Genomic DNA, 16,268 nt, shown 5'->3' on the forward strand with positions numbered 1-16,268 from the left:
AATGTAATAATCCTTACCCATTTTAATTGATTAAGAATTGTTTAATTATTCAATTAAAATATGTAAGGGTTATTCAATTCAATTTGATGAATTTTTACTATTAATTCAAATGTGTAAATCTTCGTCGGGGGTGTTTACAGGCTTGAATTTGTATTTTCTTCAGCCTGAGACTCATTCATTTCACTTTTGGTGTGAAAGGGTCTTTACATTTGCCAAAAATAGAACATTTGTATTTTGATATAAAAAAAAAGAAAAAAAACCAGCACAGATGTGGAAAAAACGTAAGGTTTAGGGAGTAACGGATTACTTTTAGAACATAAGAGACTTATGTTTGTATTTAGGCGACCTTGAGTGTCCAGAAAGGCGCCAAATAAATAAAATGTATTATTATTATTATTATTATTATTATTATTTACCACATTTAAAAGGAAAAAAGACATCAACAAATCCTTTGTGTAACAATTCAGAAACTAGTAGCTGTATTCAAGTAATCAAGTCGCTGTAAATATAGCCTGGTTAAACATGCTTGTTTTTGTTTTTAATAATATTCTTTTGTCAGGCATCATATCAAGTGTGGATACTTTCTCGAATGGTTCGAATTTGCTTTATTTTGCATTCCCCCCCCCCCACCCCACCCCCACATAATAATTTACATAATAATACAAAACACTGTATTCCACAATGTATTATTCATAAACACATCTGATGTTAAATTAAGCAGCAAGCCAACATTAAATTCTCAGGTTTGTTTTCTTAAATTATAGACACATTACATTAACACATTTTAGTTTAGCACGCATTATCACACAATGGAAAAAAAATGCATCATCATTCACATATATTGGTCACTAAACGTGTCAGTATTTTGCTATTAATCACATCTCAACTGAACCGTGTTTTGCGAAGACATCTTATTACAGCCGAACTGAAAAACTCCAGAGTCTCTGACAAGCAAAAGAGCTCAAGCCGGTTCCTCACGGATCTTTTCTGTCTGTATTCAGTCCGTCTCTGCCGTCAGAAATTTCCCTGCTACTCAAGTCCTGTATATTCGACATTATCAAATCCCCCAGTTCCATTTGACTGTCTTCCGGCGCATGGGAAGCGAAATCCCCTTCGACTCTCTCCACCTCCTCTTCAGGCTTAATCCCTATAGTGTCAGGGATGATCTCAACCTCGATGTCTGAAGAATCCTCGCTCTCCTTGAACCAAACGCTCTTGTGTCTGTCATCCTTCCTCCTCTCTTTAGCCAGAATGGACTTCACTCTATGCTTATTGGCCTTCCCTTTGGTTTGGACGACTGGACTGTGATGGGAATGGTTGAAACTCGTCTGGAGTCCACAGGATCGGCAGTGCCTCAGTCTTTCACGAGGAATCACTCGCACTCTTGCTGCTTGAACCGCATCCAGTCTCCCTTCTCTCAGTTCAGCTCGCCTGGCTCTGGATCTCCCTGTGTCTCCTTCATTTAAGAAACCATCATTGTTGAACTGCATGCTATCTCTTGGTCTTGGCCTGTTAGGGGGCTGAGTAAACTTCAAGCATGACCCTAAACACTGAATGAGGGCAGAGGGTTAATCTCACAATTTCATGAGCTGAATATTACCTGCTGTACTACATGATTACGGCGTTCTTAAGGAACTTTCTCTTAAAGGGGACATATCATGAAAATTTGACTTTTTCCGTGTTCAAGTGCTATAATCGGATCCCTGGTGCATCTACCAACCCAGAAAACATGAAAAGTGACAACCTAACTTTGTTTTGGTGAGCCTTTCTCTGCAAGCATGTCAAAAGATATAATATTATAATATTATAATATTTCCGCCCCTTAATCTTCACGTTTACACCCACGGCGACGCCATTTGGTTTTCAGAAGCAACAACAGTGACCAGTTCTAACGTAATGGCAAAAGTTCGAGCAAAACATGCAAATTGTTCTGTCGTTGCTGCACAGACGAGCACTGAACACTATTTGACCAAAACATTTCACAGCTGTCTTATAAAGTCCTCAGGGAACTTGTGTAAAAGTTCAAGTTCATGCAAGTCGATGAGATTAATCAATGTAACTCCACAACAACTACATAAATGTCTCCACTAACCATTCAGAAACGTCCAGGTGCGTCTAAAAGTTAAACTCTTCCTGAGTCTCTCCGTAAGGCGTCACTCGCTACTGGTTATTTCTGAGATTTTGGATGAGTGAGATTGGCCTGTTTTGTTACCGCCGGAGTATCTGAAGCTAGTGTAAAGGATCGGCCTCTTCTGAACAGGGTCGGAGCAGAAGCTCATTTGCATTTAAAGGCTCACACCCAAAAAGGGGCAAATTTGACAAGCTCTAATAAATGATCTGGGGCTGAAATTTCACAGACACATTCTTGTGAAAAGAGGCATAATATGTCACCCTTTAAGCCTCAGTTCTTTTACAAAGCGGACACTCAGAGCTGGACTCACTGAGCTTTGATGAGAAGATGCTGACCTCAGACAACTTGAACGCGTCAGGATTCCCCTTCTTGACGCGGGATATCAGATAGCCGATCACAATGAGGCAGAGCACCAGTAAAGCGGCCATTACGAAGCCCAGTAAAGCCATGTCTCCTGCGCGGAAGCTCTCGTCAGGCGACTGGACCCCCACGGCTGATATGGAGAAACGTTAGACAGCCATCATGCTGGATAAACATTTCACACTCAGTGGGTTAATTAACATTTTAGATGCAAACTTACATGGTATTACAAGGACAGAGAGAGCAGCTGTCCCTGACTCACCAGTGGACACGTCCACCGCCCGAAGCTGGCGATGAAACAAACAATTCAAATTCAGATTCTATTTGAAAGATTTTGGCCTTAACATTGACAGAAGTTTGCAACATCAAAGTGACCGGAAGTCTTTTGGACCTACTTTATATAAAGTGTCTTTAACAACAATGTGCAAACTATGTACATACCCATGCAATACAAATATAATTTATTTATTTTTTATTTAATGTAAGTACATACACTGTAAAAAAAGATTATGACCTTAATAGCAGCAAGTGTTTTCCAATACAACAAAGACATTTTATTTTATTTTATTTTTATGTGAGTACATACTGTACACTGTAAAAAGATTATGCTTTGCAATACAACATAGACATTATTTTATTTTATTTTATATATATTTTATATTTTAACTAACACTTTATTTTAAGGTGACGTAGTTACACACTACTACATGTACTATGGTAATAACTGTAAGTTATGCATAATTACAAGTAACTAACCCAAATGAAACCGTAACAGTAACTTTATAGTAAGTATATGTAGTTAATTAATATTACTCAGTACTTATTTGAGTAAGTAAAATGTAACTATGTCACCATGAAATAGTCTTATCTGATTATTTTATTTTATTAATTTATTTTTATGCAAGTACACTGTAAAAAAAGATTGTGATTTGCAACACAACATAGACATTTTATTATTAAACTAATTATTTATTTTATTTTATTTTCATGTAAGTACAAGTTTTTGAAAAACATTATTGAAGTTTGTTTTACAAGAAAACACCATTTCATTCTGTCCACTTCAATGTTTTCTTTGTTGTTGTTGTTGTTTTTACCAGCAATTTCTGAGTAAAACTTGCTTCAAAGTAAATCTTTCACCACACTTTTTTCACTATAGTAGTTTGTTAAAGATGCCTATATAAAGGGGCCAGTCTTTCAATAGCCAGACATGACAAAACCAAAAAAGCTTTGATAAATTCTGTGCTTTCAGTGAAGGTTGACAAATTACTTGCTGAAATCTTTTGTGTCATATATGGAGGACCATGTAATTGTGAAAGTAGACTGATTTCAACTGCTATCAACTATGTTGTGGTTAAAATATCCTCAAAATAGATGCAACTAAACATATTTACTTGCCTGCAAAGCAAAGGAATCAGTCCGAACTGCTTTCTTCAAAAGTATAAACCCATCTGTTGTGATATTGACATAGCTGCTGTATTGCACTTCATATCTTATGTCAGGATTGATTCCCTGAAACATAAAGGAAGAAACTGCCAATCTCTTATTAAATGGGTTTCATGTTTATGGGTGACCATAATTTTAAACTTAAAACTTACACTTGCGAAGTCTTCATCTCTTGCTCTGACTCTGAAGGGTCTGTTGGTCGTCCTGTCTCTTAGCACCATGTTTTCAGGCCCTGAAGTAATGTAAACATACCCTTCATATCGTTCTTTCTCAAACCTCGGAGGATTTCTGCTCTTTTTCATTACATCAATGGTGACTGAAGTGGTGGCAAACTGATCTCGGTTTAATACCTGGGAAGCCTAGGAAGGACAAATAAAGGAAGGCCGCTGTTATCAAAATTACGCAGTGATTCAGCTGTATCTGCTCTCAGGCTTGAGCAGATATTGTGAGGATGCATATGTAGACTAGACTTCTCAAAGTTTTTAGAATATGTACAAGAAACTCACCAAAACTAAGAGGGAGATTGGGCCTGCTATATCTGCTGGTTTCAGCATGGATATGTTGCCGGAGTTCTCATCAATCTGAAATATGTTGTCTTCATTTCCTAGGCAGTTACAGAAATGATAGCTTGTGCAGTTCATTTTGAAAATTGAAGGGCAACAGTTATTTTAGGAAAAATGCTTTACTACCTCGAACAATTTTATAGCTTATCTCTTCATTTCTGCTTTTATCTCCATCTCTGGCATACACTGGACCTGGCTGCAATTGCAAGGCTCCCTCCTGGAAATATACATGTTGTATGGATAATTCTGAAATACAGCATTACATTTATTAACCATGGTCATAATATGAATGATAATGTACCTGCTTCTCTGTTAAGTTCACCCTGCCCCTGTAGCCGAGGCTCAGGCAGATTTTGGCATTACCAATGGTTACTCTTGTACATGGTTGAAACCACGGAGGACGGTTATCAATGTCTATAATATTGATGGTGATGGTTGCTGTAGCTGTGAAGGAGCGTTCACTCGGTTGTGATGGCAGTGGAGTATGTTGCGATGGCAGTGGAGTATCCTGATGGAGTCAAGACTTGTTCGTGTTAAACATGAGATCAGGAGATAACTTTTAACACATTCAAATTCAAATTAATTTCACATACCTGCGCATACAAGATCAGTTTCACCTGTTGGATGACATCGTAATCTAAAACTTTGTTCACAAGGATGTTTGGCGTATACATGGTCTCAAGTCTGAAGTATCTGTTCTGTAAAGAAACATTCATATTAAAGTAATGGCTCAAGCAACAATGTCATTAAAGCCAGGTGCACAGTGTACAATTTACAATAGTCCTTTACGATTGTTGCTTGTTGTCAGTGTAACATTTAAAGTCCAAACATGATGAAGATAGGTAAAGTAGTTTAAAATAACAGAGTAGTTTAATAAATAAAGCAACACAGATCATCCAAAGGGATCAAGCACAACACGGCACAAACAATAAAGGACACTGAAGGCAGTGAGGAACTTAAATACAAAATGATAATGACCACAAATAAGAACAGGTGTGATGATCAAATAAATTAGTTTGGCAACTAAGGGCTGGCGGGAACAGAGGAACAATAGAAACAGGTAACTAAGGAAAACAAACTAAAAGTCCATTTAAACGAAAGTAAACATGGACAGAATGCACATTTAAAAACAACCATAGTTGACTAAAGTGCTTGACAATATCAGGGTACACAAACAAATAAACAACAAACACAATAGAAAATGTCTCAACTTGAAACGAAAGCTAAGGAATACAGGTGGGTCTTAAGCAACAACTTGAAAAATTCAGCAGTCCGAGCTGTTCTTTTATGAACAGGTAGACTATTCCAGAGATTAGGAGCAGCCACCGAGAAGGCTCGGTCACCTATATTTTTTAACCTGGATTTTGGAAACACCCCCCCAAAAGACGCCTCCTCGAGCCGTAACTGATGATGTGAGGGAGGGAGGGTGGAGGCTCTGGAGGTGGACGAGGTCCCATGAAGGAGCGGACAGCTGATAAGAGCTCAGAGTGACCCAGAAGACAGCCAGGAGGAAGGTGACCCACTGCAGAACTGATGGAGGGAGGAGCCAAGGTGGAAACTTAAGCTTAACAGCAGTGATGCCGGGAGATGTGGAGGACCAGGCGGAGCCTGATGGACCGAGAGACCAGGCGACATTGTTGGACCAGGAGACCAAGGTGGAGACGTGGTGATGAGTGGCCGAGGTGGAGCTTGGGTGCCTGAGGACTGAGGCGACAATGGTGTGAGTGACAGAGGTGGAGCCGGAGGGAAGGAGGAGCCCAACGAAGCCGTAGCGGTGGAGGAATGAGGCGCCGCCGAAGGTCTGGAAGTCCATGGCGATGGTAGAGTGGTCCCAGGTGGAGACCGAGGGGGCGAGGAGCCAGGGCGTAGCCGAGGTGGAGCTGATGGAGGGAGGAGCCAGGGTGGAGCCAGAAGGATGACGGTCCCAGGTGGAGCTGAGGGGTGAGGAGCCAGGGCGTAGCCGAGGTGGAGCTGATGGAGGGAGGAGCCAAGGTGAAGCCGGAAGGACGATGGTCCCAGGTGGAGCCGAGGTGGAGCTGAGGGCTCTCAGGGAGAAAGCCCCAATGTGGATCCGGGTTGTATGGCGTAGCCAATAGGAGAGCCGAAGGGCTGAAGGAATGGCTGACTTCAGTGGAGCAGGCAGGAGAGGAATGCTGGGTGTAAACATCAGTGGTATAGAACAGGTACTGGGTGAGGAAACAGGCTTGGTGTTGGACTGGACTAGTGGCGACAAAGACAACTCTGTGCTGGACGGGACCAGCGGCGATAAAGAACACTCTGTGATGGATGTGACCTCTAGAGGCAGAAGAGGTTCATGGGTGGGTATCAGGGTGGGAAACGCTACCTCTGTCTCCCAGTCTATCAGCCACTAATATTCCCACTGGCATGGATGTCTCAGACAGGTAAATCATGGCCAAAATCATACAGTGTGAACCCAGCTTTACTCATACTGATATTGTGCCAAACCAATAGCTCTAAATTCTCATTCAAGCTTGCACATTTTTAAACATAACAATTGGAATTGGTCACAAGCCATATGAGAGCCAATGGGATTTTCCATCATTGGAATCAGACCTGAGATTAAGCATCTTGAAGGACGATGTTTGATTTTCAGCTATTACTTAATGGGATAGTTTAACCAAAAAATGAAAGTTCAGCCATCAATCACTCACTCTCGTGCCATCCAAATCCACAAGACTTTCACTCATCTTTGAAACCTTCTGTACCTCCATTAAAGATCCATTCACCCCAAACCTTGACGCTTCAAAAGGTTCATAATTTATATGAAGCAAGCAGTTTAATCCAAGTCTTCTGAAGAGACACAATCACTTTATATGATGAACAGAGTTAAACTTTTATTCACATATAAACATTGATCAATGCACATACAGTACATAGAGCACATGGTAAATGGTCATGTGGCGAGTAGGACGAGTGGTTACTGATTACGGATGAGCGTCACCTGCGTGACACACCGGTCTCGTATCTCTCACAGAGGAACGAAACCATAAAAGGAGGAGCGACGATAGTGAAGGATGAGAGAGGACAGGCCTGGATTTATGTTGTGTTTTTTTTTTTTCTGTTTTATTATATGTGGCAGCAGTCGTCCGTGAGGGACTGCTGCCTTTACTTTCATTTTGTATTTGCTTATTTTATTATTAAAGTCTGTGAACGTTCGCCGGTTCCCACCTCCTTCTTCCCATAACAAGTAACTGCTACAGGTCACTCTACTGAAACTGATTGGTTCTGGCTCCTCATTCATAATAGGTGACTGTGTCTCTTGAGAAGACTTGCATTAAACTGCTCTATTCATATGAATTGTGTTTGCTCATTATGAACCTTTTATGTCATTACCCATAAACATTTTAAAGCATTTACCCAAGCTGAAGTTTTGGGTGAAATAGACTTTCAATGGAGGCACAGAAATCTCTCAGATTTCATTATAAAAATCTTCATTTGTGTTTTGAAGATGAATGAAAGTGTTACGAGTTTGGAATGACATGAGGGTGAGTAACTAACAACAGTTTTTCCATTTTTGAGTGAACTATACCTTTAAGTTTCACTTTGATCTTCACACAAAAAGATCATATGACTTCGGAAGACTTGTAATATCACACTAGTCAGATTTATGATGCTTTTGCGGTTCTGTTTTGGGTAACACTTTATTTTACAGTGTCCTTGTTGTATATGTTACATGTACTTACCGTAGTAATAACAGTAAATATGCGGTAACACATTTTACGGTGCCCTTGATACAGAGTAATTACTTAATTAGGTACTTAGTAATAGACGTTGTAATAACATGTAACAAAATGTACTTAACATGTAACTAAGTTATGGAACAGCCTATACTTACAGATTGTAATTACACACATGTAATAAACAGCTACTGTTACACATGTGTAACAAGCCGAGTTGGATAAGGTTTATAGATACACATGAAGTACACTTAAGTACATTCTTGATACACTTTATTTTACGTAGCTTATACCTGTGTAATATTATGTAATTACAATGTAATTTGGAAACTACTGCATGCATTTAAGCTGTGAACTAGTGAGTTAAATCAAACTAAGGCAGAGAAAGATAAGGTATGTATACACAAAGTACACTTAAGTACATTCTTGATACATTTTTTTTTTACGTAGCTCATCCCTGTGTAATATTATGTAATTACAATGTAATTAGGAAACTACTGCATGCATTTAAGCTGTGAACTAGTGAGTAAAATCAAACTAAGGCAGAGATGGATAAGATATGTATACACAAAGTACACTTAAGTACATTCTTGATACACTTTATTTTACGTAGCTTATACCTGTGTAATATTATGTAATTACAATGTAATTAGGAAACTACTGCATGCATTTAAGCTGTGAACTAGTGAGTAAAATCAAACTAAGGCAGAGAAAGATAAGGTATGTATACACAAAGTACACTTAAGTACATTCTTGATACACTTTATTTTACGTAGTTTATACCTGTCTAACATTTTGTAATTGCAATGTAATTAGGAAGCTAATGCATGTATTTAAGCTGTGAACTAGTGGGTTAATTCAGATGGATAACATATGTGGATACACAGAAAGTGCACTTAAGTACAATCTTGATACACTTTATTTTATGTTACATACAAGTAATGCTACAGAACATACACATTTACCGTGTGTAACTGCAGACCTTAGTAGCCTAACATATTTAAGTACTTGTTGTTACATTGTGTTATACTAAGTACTTTCTCGGCTTGTTACACATGTGTAACAGTAGCTGCCTATTACATGTGGGTAATTACAATCTGTAAGTATAGGCTGTTCCATAACTTAGTTACATGTTAAGTACATTTTGTTACATGTTATTACAAAGTCTATTACTAAGTAATTAATTAAGTAATTACTCTGTATCAAGGGCACCGTACTCAGTACTTAAATATATAATTACACTGTAACAATGACATCTTAAGATAAAGTGTAACCCTGTTTTGTCTTTTTTGAGCCTTTGGTTATTTATGAAAAAGAGCATCTTGGACTTTATGCTAAACTTCTCCTGTTGTGGTCTACAGAAGAAAGAAACTCATATGGGTTTGAAACAACATGAGTATAAGTGAATGATATCTGACTTATTTTTAAGTGTACTATTCGTGAATTTTTAAAAACCTAGATAAAAGGAATTGGTTACTTACCAAAGTTGGTTCTATAGAATAATACAGAACCTCAGAATCATCATCAATTGCTTCAATCAGGCCAATGCTGGTATTAACTGGTGTGAGCTGTGCAATACACACACAATGTAACATTTATGGACTAGAATGACAACATCCTGACATTGAAAGTTGGTCTAGAAACTGTTTGCTGTCTGATTTAACTTATAATTTTTAAACTCAACCCTGAATATTTGAAATTTTTGGTAGATTAGAATGTCGATTAAGCCACAAAGCTGAACACTTGCTCTAAAATTCAGACAGTACAAATGTTGTTCCGGGACCAACTTACTAGGACAAATGTTGAATAGCATGCTCTCACCTCATTTACGTTAAGCGTATACTCGCTCTGGCCAAATGATGGAGTGTTGTCATTGATATTCTCAACACGAACAATCACAATCAGAGTGATCTGTAAATAAAATGTACAAATGAATATAAAAAGGTCAAAACTACAGATGTAACAGCTGGCTTCATCTTTAAAAAAAAAAATAACAGAGAAAAACTATTATAGCAATCTGCATTATACGCTAACAGTGACCCCCAAAATAATTGGGACACTAAAAATGTATGGATGTCTTCGCATTAAAAATATTAGAAAACTGGAACTAAAGTGACTAAAGGGTATTTAATAGTAGAAAAGTGTTAGTCGTGTAGGGTTAGGGGAAGGTGTCGGGAGAGATTTGTCCCAATAAGGCAGCATCCATTTAATGATTTAAATAAATATAATAATTTACACTCAATATGTTGTTATTATTGCATACTGTTTTATACTACAATACACTGACGGGTAAATACAGTAGTCAACATTTGAAGTGGATCAAAAAAGTTTATCAAAGCTGTATTGTTCAAAATTCATGTATAACTTTGATGACAGGTTTTGATCCACTTCAAATGTTGACTATCTGCCAGCCAAGTATAAATGACATCTAAATACTTTTAACAAATTTAACACTGCTCTTTTCGCTTGTTTGCACAGAGCAAATAGTCTCTGCCTTTTTGTTTTACATTAATCTGCATAGAATTAATTTACTTGTAATTGTACTTGTGAGTAACTTACACTTCTGTAGCCAGTTTTATTACACCGGACCTGGACAGTTAGCTCCTCGGGACCTGAAAGTGTCTGGAAAACAGGTTAATATCAACTGAAGTTAGGATCAAACTGCTGTGATCGTTCATTGTGCATTTTCATTGTGTTTAACCAAAGTCATATTAACTTAAGATCAGTCAAACTGGTATTTGGAAGATGGCAGCTGGTTTGTTGTTGGTCCAGCTTGGTCCACCTCCAGGTTTAAACCAAGTCCACTGGCTGGTAATTTGTCAGATTAACCATCATCTAAGCCAGCTTGGATCAGATAGTGACCACGAATGAAAGCTAGAAACCACATCATAAAGGGATGGTTTGGAGCAAAATCAACCTAGGGTCCTTTGCACCATGACCTCGAGCCAAACACCCCCCCCCCCCCCCCCCCCCCGTACGGGCTTTACGGGCTTTTCCCTAAACACTGAAGTGACCTCGACGTAAGGGTTAGCGGTAGCATTAGCCATCAGGCAAGTGTTATTTAAATAAACTACTGATGTACTTACAAACTTTCCAATGCCTCGTTTTATGAGTACAGAACCTATTTGTACTACTGTAGAAGTTTGGTGCCATTCTTGGCATTATTAGTGGGGTAATTTACGAGATACAGCCTAGGATCCATTAGCGCCTGCACTAAGCCATCCGGCTGATATCTCTAAATAAGCTCTAACTTTAATAATGTTCGACCAAGGGAAAAAAGGCTTCTGGTGTGTGTGTGTGTGTGTGTGTGTGTGTGTGGGGGGGGGGGTTGGCTCGAGGTCATGGTGCAAAGGACCCTAGGTTGATTTTACTCCGAACCATCCCTATAACACTGCAAAAAAAGTTTTTCTTGCTTAGTATTTTTGTCTTGCTTTTCATAAAAAAAAATATCTAAAAATTCTTAGTTCAAGATACATTTACTTGAGAAGCAAAATCATTTTTATATTAAAATATTAAGATATTAAATCATATGTGCTTAAAACAAGAAAAAAAAAATCTGCCAGTGGGGTCAGAAAAATAATAAAATATTTTTTTGACCCCACTGGCAGATATTTTTTTCTTTTTTTAAGCACAAACTTAATTTTGGATTTTTTTCTCTCCAGAAAACAAGACTTAATATCTTTATTAAGTTAAGTTATATAAGTTATTTTGCATCTCAAGTAAATGTATCTTGATTTAAGAATGTTTAGATATTTGTACTGGGAAAAAAAAAGACAAAAAAATACTGAGGAAGCAAATAATTGTTTGCAGTGAAGCAGGTTTTAGCCAGCTTTTCCAGCAGGATCATCATAGTCTTGTTACTCAAATTGCGCACACGATAATGGAAAGTCATGAAATAAACATACTTCAAAGTCCAGGCCTTTCTTTGCTATCAGTTCTGAACCTCTCAGATAGAATGCATTTCCAGGATTCTCTGTGAGATTCAGCGTTACATCCTTTGTTGTTGTGTTAATATGGACAACAACTGTGTCATCTGTGTTGTTCTCTTTGATCGTCACAGGCCCTGAAGGGACTGTACAAACTGCAGAGAGAAAACAAATATTACCATTTGGCCCAACTTATATTAAGTGGTGCTTCACTGCTGGCAAAATGGGCCTATACAGTAGAAAGGTGATTTTTTATGTAATGATTTTTTTTTAATTGGTGCTGAAGAAGGCTCTTTCTTCCCTTTTTCCAAATTGGCATGAACACTTCAACACCCATAATGCACTGGGCATGTTGCCATCCAAGGCCACTCCCACCAGCACGCTATAATACGCTTATGGACTCAAATAACGCCTTTTCTTTAGGAGGAAATTCTTCTTAGCAAACTTTTAGTCACAATGGTATCGACTTGTTTTGTTCCCGGCTGCAAGAATTCAAAGAATGAACGTTAAGCGGAGGTGAGTAACTTTCGGTTTCCAGTGACGGATCTGGCGCGTTGAAGGCATTGGCTAAAGGATGCAAAGAATCGTAAATACTGAGAGAATTACGATAATATGAAATCTGAAAAACCTCCATGTTTGTAGTCAGCATTTCAAACTGGATGTCAGCGAACACAAGTGTTTTAGGCCAAACAGAGGGGAAGAAGTGAAAGACATGGAGCTGTCAAAAGTAAATGTGAATTGGGTAACACAGAGAACAAGTAAACATTCTTCATTTACATACTGACAATAGAAAGTGTGTTGAAAGCACACTAACATTTAAATTAATCATTTGATACAGCGCAATTATATATACATAAAAGCATTGTAATTACATCTATAATTACACACCAAACCTGTCCTAACCTTACCCGTATCCACCTCAATAGCAATACAACATCAACACAATGCGTTTATTGTACCTAACAATTATTATTATTAATTTTGATGTATGCTCATAGTAGGTAAAGACACCAAATATAAAGTGTGACCCAATTTAAGGGGCAGTTTGTTTGATGACACAATGAGTGTAGGAAAGTATGTTGAACATTAGACATATTTGCAACTTCTACATTCTGTACATCCAATGACAATGAACAGACATGGCGTCTTTTTATTGCCACTGCCTGAGCTGAAATCACTTGAATTCAGGTCGATCGGGACACTCAATGGCAAGAAGTGTCCCAATCACCCCAAATTCACCCCTACATCATACGAAATACCCACAGAGAGAGACTGATACATGTTGCACCGACACAATAGTGTTGCTGATGACAGTTCATCAAATAGCCTATATTTCAATCTAATATCTGAAACAAGAGTTACTTACTTTTCTCAGCAAAGCAGATTTTGGGAAGGAGTAATGCAAATACACAGCCGAAGATGGTCGATGTGGATTTACGCTTAAATTGCATGTTCATTTCCTAGTTTCTGATGCACACAAATAAGTATGGAGGACTATGAGACCGTGGCACCAGCTGGTACTTCTCCGCATAAAGCATTGACTGTGTTTCTCGATGAGTGGGAGTCGACTCCAGTCGCAATGTTTGTGACTTCATCTTACGGTCATATATTGCCTAAAGAGCTTGCCAGCAGTCGACTGCTCCCTCCCACCCAAATACTTGCATCTGTTTTTCAGGGGTCATTTTGTATTTGTCCAAGTATTCCACTGCTGTGTGAAATCTGATAATGTGAAACATGCTAAAATTACTTTGTGAGTCTAGCCTGATGACCAGCACTGGATGCATAAAAATGAATGTTATCTGTTAAATAAATTACAGAATAAATATGGTGACAAATATGATAACATTTGGTAACACTTTAGACATTCTAGTACTAACTATAAGTAACTTTGCAACTACATGTCAACTAGCAGTCATTATCAGTAGACTGTCTGCTTAATTTCTGCTAACATTTTATTTTGATGCTCCTCAACAGACATTATACTGACTATAAGTAACTTTAAATACAAACCTGAAACTAACAGTCTACTAATACTAAGTTAGTTGACATGTAGTTAAAGTTACTTATAGTTAATAGATTCTCTAAAGTGGACCATTGAAATAAAGTGTACTCTAAAATTTAAATAATAACTAGATAAAAAAAGTTTGTCAAGACAAATTTTGAAGTTGGCTTGAGAAAGCCTAACCAGAAATTTTTAAAAGCTTGTAGTTTAAAGGTTTTCAGACAGACAGACAGTCAGACAGATAGATAGATAGATAGATAGATAGATAGATAGATAGATAGATAGATAGATAGATAGATAGAATGTTGCTAACATGATTTAACATGTTGTTAGCGAGATTTAACACATTGCTAGCAAGTTGGTAGCATGATTTAGCATGTTTGCATGATTTAACATGTTGCTAAAATGATTTAACAAGTTGCTAACAAGACTTAACAAAGTGCTAGCATGTTGTTAGCATGATTAAGCTTGTTGCTAACATGATTTAACACGTTGTTAGAATGATTTAACATGTTACTAGCATGATTTAGCACATTGTTAGCATGTTTCTACCAATTCTATATTGCAGTTATTTTCCATATCAGATAAATATTAAGTCTGCTCTTTAAAACAAAGACAATGAGGATGGTTAGTAGTATGCAACAACAGAGGGCTCTGTGACTGCAGTGTGCGCAATCCGATTTGAAGCTTGTGACATATAAACACGCACATCACTTTATTTAGCGTTCATGTATAAGTGTCCATGTAAATGTGGCAAAGCTAGTAACATTATCCAGCTCAATTCAGTTCAGATTTTGTTCTCATTCAATACTGTCAGAATCGATGAGCTACAGTTTTTAAACCCCAACAACTATCATCAATCATTGCTGCATTACATCTTGAAAGCTGCCGTCCGTAACTTTTTTTGTGTTCAAAATGTACTAAATTTATATAATAAGCGAGTAGCCTACATCATGAATCCATTTTCTGAATGCAATTCTGTTTATTAACCACCAGAGCACCGAAAGTTACGGACTGCAGTTTTAAGTGTAGTGGTTTTGATTTCAGATTATATGATGTGTGAAAGTTCTGGCCAGACTTGTGTGTCATAATGTGTGCTACTGATCACTGACCAAGTCTGAGAGCGAGAGTACACACTCTCTTTATGCAGTGCGCTGTTTATTTTAGCCTATTTGTTTGTAGTATTTAATTAATTTCCTTGAAAATATTTTTCCTCCCTCCCAGCCAATCAGAGCTTTTCTTTGCCACATGCGATGTGACATCCACTGGTATAATACATGTTTGTAGAGCCCCCCCCCCCCCCCCCCTCCACCACCCCACTGCTTCTTTGTGTGGGAACAACAGCAACACAGTCACATGAAGCAGACACATTGTGCAGCCAGATGTAGATGTACACAGATGTACACACACATGTAGATGTGTGTTCCTGTCATGGACTCGCTTAAGCAGGCCTCGAACAGCTGAGCTGTAGGCTGCATTGTTCAGCAAAACAATCTCAGCATTTCTCTACACTCTTAGAAAAGTTCTATTTAGAACTCTAGGGTTCTTGACTCCATTTATGCCAAAAAAAGGTTCTATATCAGGAGAAATGTCTGTAACACTTTAGAATAGTCTACCTAAGGAATTACTGAAGAACTAATAGGTCATTCTTTATTAACACTTAAGTCACTATACTGTTAACTACTAAGGACGATGTGTTAACTAATCAGTATGTAATTGTGTTAAGTATCAGTTAGTTAATCAATAACTAATGAATTCTGTCAAACATCCTGAAGAACTACTATTAATTATCTACTAATTAAGGTTCAAGAAAAATAACTATAAAGTAATGAGCAGTCTACACAGTAGTCACTACAATAATCTTTTTTTTTTTTTTTTTTTTTAGCAGTGGATTGGTGGATGAAGGACACAAATCAAGTAGGCCTACTTGAGTAAAAGTACAGATACCCCAATAAAATATTACTCCAGTAAAATTATAATTAGGCCTATTCATTTTCAAAATTACCTTAGTAAAAGTACAAAGGTAATTAATTTTAAAAGTACTTAAAAAGTAAAAAGCACTGATCAATGTTTTTTTTAGTCATTCTTCAGCACTAATAAGAAAGATAACTGCAGACATTTACCTATAGGCTATATATTGATCTG

At 37.7% G+C, this 16,268-nt stretch overlaps 1 protein-coding gene across 4 annotated transcripts; it reads right to left on the reverse strand.

The window, feature by feature from the left end:
* Positions 1-586: 586 nt before the first annotated feature.
* On the reverse strand, positions 587-13,693 carry cdhr5a (cadherin-related family member 5a). 4 transcript variants are annotated; one of them, XM_079866179.1, is made up of 14 exons: positions 13,488-13,693; positions 12,101-12,276; positions 10,755-10,817; positions 10,017-10,106; positions 9,677-9,763; positions 5,091-5,195; positions 4,799-5,005; positions 4,624-4,714; positions 4,441-4,538; positions 4,087-4,293; positions 3,887-4,000; positions 2,712-2,778; positions 2,442-2,624; positions 587-1,456 (listed from the first exon to the last, which is right to left on the reverse strand). In XM_079866179.1, exons 1-14 carry the CDS (start codon positions 13,576-13,578, stop codon positions 975-977), a joined length of 2,061 nt encoding a protein of 686 aa, XP_079722305.1. In that variant the 5' UTR covers positions 13,579-13,693; the 3' UTR covers positions 587-974. The 4 variants fall into 4 exon arrangements, with proteins under 4 accessions (XP_079722305.1, XP_079722307.1, XP_079722304.1 ...); XM_079866181.1 differs by having other exon boundaries at positions 590-1,456; positions 2,467-2,624; XM_079866178.1 differs by having other exon boundaries at positions 595-1,550; positions 2,467-2,624.
* Between the last annotated feature and the right edge of the window lie 2,575 nt (positions 13,694-16,268).

The sequence above is a fragment of the Squalius cephalus genome (assembly GCF_949319135.1).
Source record: "Squalius cephalus genome assembly, chromosome: 3".
NCBI classification, from domain to species: Eukaryota; Metazoa; Chordata; class Actinopteri; order Cypriniformes; family Leuciscidae; genus Squalius; species Squalius cephalus.

Excerpts from the sequence above, each read along its gene's own strand:
- cdhr5a (XM_079866178.1), bottom strand. The coding sequence starts at position 13,578 with ATGAACATGCAATTTAAGCGTAAATCCACATCGACCATCTTCGGCTGT. Across the intron at positions 10,107-10,754 it reads ATAAAACTGGCTACAGAAGT|ATCACTCTGATTGTGATTGT; the intron begins GTAAGTTACTCA and ends TTTTATTTACAG. Across the intron at positions 5,196-9,676 it reads ATTCTATAGAACCAACTTTG|AACAGATACTTCAGACTTGA; the intron begins GTAAGTAACCAA and ends GTTTCTTTACAG.